The following is a 4637-nucleotide window of genomic DNA, read 5'->3' as shown; positions in this document are numbered from 1 at the left end:
AGAGAGCTTTTTTTTTTTTTTTTTTTTTTTTTCAAGAGAGATTTTTGATATAGGATGAATGTGGTAACCAGAGAAACAGAGAGACAGAGAGAGAGAAAGTGAGAATTCACTCCCCAGGGGGAATGGCCACATCACAATTCCTTCTCCTCTTGCGATTTTGGGCACACACACAATTGTGCCCAGCGTGAATGTCAAGTCACTGGGTCTGGGATTCGAACTATAGTCGGCCATGTGGGAATCCAGCATCGCAACCACCACACCACCTGCTGGCCTCATCAAACATTTTCTTAAAGGCCAGAGAGTAAATGTTTGAGACTTTAGTTTGCCAGCCCCTGACGCTCCCACAGATCTTCATGGGGTATTAAGTGTTCTGGGGGCCTGCAGGGTGACTGAGTTGCGGCAGGACAGGATCCGACTTAAGTGTCTACAGAAGCACTCTGCTGTGTGGGGAGCAGACTGTCTGGCGTGGAGAAAAGGGCAGAAGCAAGGAGACCAGCTGGGAGGCAGGAAGTGATGGTCGCTTTACCCTGGGAGATAGAGACGGAGGCGATGCACAGAGGAGAGTCCACCAGATCAGCTGACTGCAAGGATGAAGAGAGGGTGGCCCTCAGATTTCCGTCTGAGCCACAGGAAGGCTGGAGTCGCTATTCACAGAGAAGGGAGGCACTGAGGTGGGAGCAAGCTGGTTTTCAGAGATGTCCGGGAGTTCAGTTTGGACTGATGCTAAGATGCCCATCAGATATCCTGGCTGGGGGGACGCATGTCGAGGGGGCCTCCAGGCCTCCATTGTGTGGGGTCGGCAGGTCAGTGAGAGGTCTGGACAATGGGGTGGTCAGTATTAGAACTGTCTGGAGCTGAGGCCATGGGAGAATGTAGCAGGGAAGAAAGGAGGGTGCCGGCATGCAGGGCCCTGGGGCCTCCCACACCAGGAGTTTGGGGAGAAGAGGAGGAGATAGCCAGGAGACTGGGAAGGAGCCCAAGGGGAGGAAAGAGGGAAACCAAGACACAGCTTCCTGGAGTCAGGCAGCAGAGGTCTAGGGAGGGACAAGTGACCGCCCTGCTGGTGGCTGAAGCCACAATAAAACTGAGGGTTGAGAGCTGCAGTCTGGGAGGTTACCTGGAGGAGAGCAGTGGGGTGGGTGGGTGGAGCCTGACTCAAGCCAGGTCAGGAAATGGGATGTGGAGGGATGAGAAAGTGAGACGTGGCCTGAGACCGGGAGGCTCAAGAGTTTTTTGATTTTCTAGGTTTTTTTATTTTAAAATTCACTATAGGGCACATGTATTTCCCAGAGAGAGGCAGAGGGAGAGGGTGGGGAAGTGAGGATTGTTGAAATTGGGGCTCAAGTACTCCCCAGGGGTATGACGTGCTGCAATCCCTTCTCCTACATTATCCCATCAGGGTTTTAGGCACGTATGCACATGGGTCCAATGTGCTTCCCAAGCCCCCAGGTCTGGGACTTGAACTATAGTTGGCCATGTGGGAGTACAATGCCTTAACCACCATGCCACCTGCTGGTCCCACTGGTTTGTTTTTTAAAGGTGGAAGAAATAACTACCTGTGCTGATGGAAATGATTCAGTGAAGAAGGGGAAGGTTGATGGTGGCTGGAGGCACCTACGAGGTGACACAGCAGCTGCATCTAACCTCCCCCAAGCTCTGTGTCCTGAGACATGGCTGAGTCCATTGTGGGGGCTCTTAGGGGTGGTGGAACCATAGGGGGATGCCCAGGTAGGCGAGACTAGACATCACCCAGAGCTCAAAAGTAGGGTCAGACTGGGGCCAGGTCCTTGGTCCTTGGGAGAGGAGACAGGAGGGGAGGTGGCAGAGGTCAGAGGACAGAGGAGAAAATGAGTGTAAGTACTTCAGTGGGAGGGATGAGAGTCTATTGTGGGGCCTACCTGAGGTTGAAGGTGGTGGTTTGGGGAAGGCTGTCGCTGCAGTGATGGGATTGGCTTTAGCACTTCACCTGCTCAGGTGCAGCAAGGCTACCTTTGACCAGCATTGTAGTTTTGCCAAGTTTTGCCAAGCCTGAGTGCAGCAGAGAGGAAGCAGCTTGAAGATTATATTCCTGTTTATTTAGCTGTCCAAGGAGGAGAGACACCTAGAGGACAAGGGTTGGGGCTACAGGGTAGTGCAGTGCTGGAACAGGCAGAAGGATCTGAGGTTCGTATCCTGGGGCCTCCCTGTACCTGCCAGGAACACATAGGTCTGGAATCCAGGCCTGCTCAGGCTGGAGGTGGACCCGAGGCATCAGGTCCCTAATGGGGACTCTGTCTCTCTCCCTCTCTCTATGTCTTGGGAGAAGCAATAAATAAATGAGAGGCAGTCAAAGGGTGGTGGGGTCAGAGGCAGAGGTCTCAAGGGGGAGGGATGTTGGAATTGGGGCTCAAAGTAGCTGAAAAGACAGGGGGACTCTGAAATGGAATTTATGGCAGTGGTGCTGTTATTTTGGACGACAAAATAGAAGGGGACTATGGGACTGGAGTGGGTGACTGAGGACAAGATCACAGGAGGGTGAAGTTCATGGCCCTGGAGGCTAGGGGCCCTCAGATGACTCCTCAAGGATGGTGACAACTGATTTAGGTCACCAAGAATTTAGATGAATGTGTATTAGGGAGGTGGCGGTGAGCCAAGAACGGAGCTCTGCAAGGAAGAGGTGCGAGCCGGAATTCCTTCGATGTCTGCAGGCAGCTTACAGCGGGGCCATTCTAGAGAAGAGGGAGGGGAGCGGTCTGGAAGGGCCACAGAGAGCAGAGGATCCCCCATCTTCTTCAGGTCCTCCCTTGAGAGAGCTGTCCCAGAAGCAGGGTCTGCAGGGGACAGCCACGGCTCTGTAGTCAGTGTTAGCGAGAGTAAGCACTGGAAGACACCAGAAAATGACCGTGGAAAGGGGAAAAGGTGTTGGGCAGGGAGAGGAGGCCCTGAGGGGTGTGCCCAGGCCAGGGCCAGGCCTAGGACACTTGGAGTTGGGCCGAGGGCAGCAAAGGTACTGCTGTAGAGGGGGGGTCAGGACAAGAGCCGCAGTGTGGTCAAGTGGGGACAGGCCTCCCTGTTCTCTTCCCACAGAGCTGTCTCATTAGACAGGCCAGACTGCCGACTGTGGTGAGGACCAAGGACACTGCTACCCCAGAGCCCATGGAGCTAGGGCCTGACACCTGCCACAAGGAGAATGAGCCCCCAAGGCCCGCAGCCCCCCTGAGGCCAGGCAAGAGGCTTAGTGGGCTTGGGTAGGCGGTTGCAAGAGCAGAGGCCCCTCCAGTTATCACCAGAGCCCCTTTCCCAGGTGGTCAGCCCACGGCCGGGCTAATTCTAGAGATTAGCCTCCCAGAGATGGCAGGGCGCAGAGCGGGTTTCCAGCCTGGGGCCTGAGGGGGGCGTTTCAGGAAGGGGGCAGTAGTGGGCCTGACTGGGGCCCCTGGCTGTGAGGCATGCTGGGCTGGGGCCCTCCAAGCTCAGGCCACCAGGGCTGCGAGAAGGGACAGAGCTGGTCCAGACAAGGGTGAGAGCAGCCTCACAACGAATCCAGATTCTGATTCACATCCCAGTTGCTTCCTGCTCGAGCTGTGTGACCACAGCGCAAGTTGCCTAACCTCTCTGGGCTGTAGTTCTTGTCTACATAGTGGCGACCTTTATGGCCCTCACTGCCCACCAGGCCCTATGGTGCGCCCAGGCATCTCAGCAGTTCCTATGAGGATTCTGAGGCTTTGGTGGAGCAGCCTTAGGGGCCAGGGAGGGGCTCCCCACTCCTACCGCCCTGATAACCAGAGCAACTTCCTTTCAGCTGTTTGATAATTGGGTTTTACTTTTGGCTTAGCCTGCTGCCCCCATCACCTCTTTGCAAAAGCCAAAAATCAGGAAGTCGTCCCCGAGACTCTTCTTTCCTCCACCCCCAGCCTCCCAAGCCTGTTGGCTCTAGCGTCACAGCTTACCTGCATCTCCTCTCTACCCACCCTGTACTCCCGATCCCAGCCTCTGTCATCTCCCTCCTGGGACCCCCTCAGTGGCCTCCTAAATGTCTCCCCGCTTCCCTCTGTGTCCCCACCCCTAGTCTGTGCTCCATGCAGAGGTACCAAGGCAGACCGTGTCTGATCCAAGACCTCTAGGTGCTGCCCACTGGCCCACCTGGGGAGACAGAACTGGCAGCCGATCCTGAAGTCCTGGCTCCCTCCTGCCTGGGGCCCTGTCCCCTCGGCTCTGAGGCCTATGCAACCCCACCTGAGCGCTGACTCCCAAGTCCTCCCTGAGGGAATGACTGTCTCTTTCTCTCTTTAGACCAATGGAGACTCCTGAGACACCAGGGCGTCTGCCTGGGCAGTGAACATGTCCCCTGGATGCCCGTGCATGAGGCCAAGAGGGGAGAGCCAGCCACCACACCTTCCCCAGGGCTAGTGCTGCTCCAAGGGCCCTGCCGGGTCCAGACCAACTTGACCAGCCCTGGTCCCCACCTGGGCCGAGTCCTGAAAGACACGACTGACAGGCTGGTCAGTTCAGGCTTCCAGCAACAGAGCAACTTGAAGCCCCTGACCTGGAGGCCCCAGAGAAAGGCTGGAGAATTTGCTGTCCAGCAGTGTAACCTGAGCCTAAGCGACACCACCAGCCCCTGTCAAGGGCCACTGGCTTGCTTATCCCCCACCCAC

The 4637-nt window shown here is 56.1% G+C and overlaps 1 protein-coding gene across 1 annotated transcript; it reads left to right on the top strand.

Annotated features, from left to right (window-relative positions):
• Nucleotides 1–1533: 1533 nt before the first annotated feature.
• LOC114007253 (uncharacterized protein C1orf167-like) lies at nucleotides 1534–4619 on the top strand (the record flags this gene model as incomplete). The annotated part of the gene is made up of 3 exons (XM_027770632.1): nucleotides 1534–1621; nucleotides 3067–3205; nucleotides 4273–4619. Coding segments are annotated over exons 1-3 (510 nt in total), but the record flags the coding sequence as incomplete, so codon positions are not given.
• Between the last annotated feature and the right edge of the window lie 18 nt (nucleotides 4620–4637).

Source organism: Tupaia chinensis, unplaced genomic scaffold (assembly GCF_000334495.1).
Source record: "Tupaia chinensis unplaced genomic scaffold, TupChi_1.0 Scaffold000146_1, whole genome shotgun sequence".
NCBI classification, from domain to species: Eukaryota; Metazoa; Chordata; class Mammalia; order Scandentia; family Tupaiidae; genus Tupaia; species Tupaia belangeri.
This window is presented reverse-complemented; position numbering and strand designations above follow the sequence as displayed.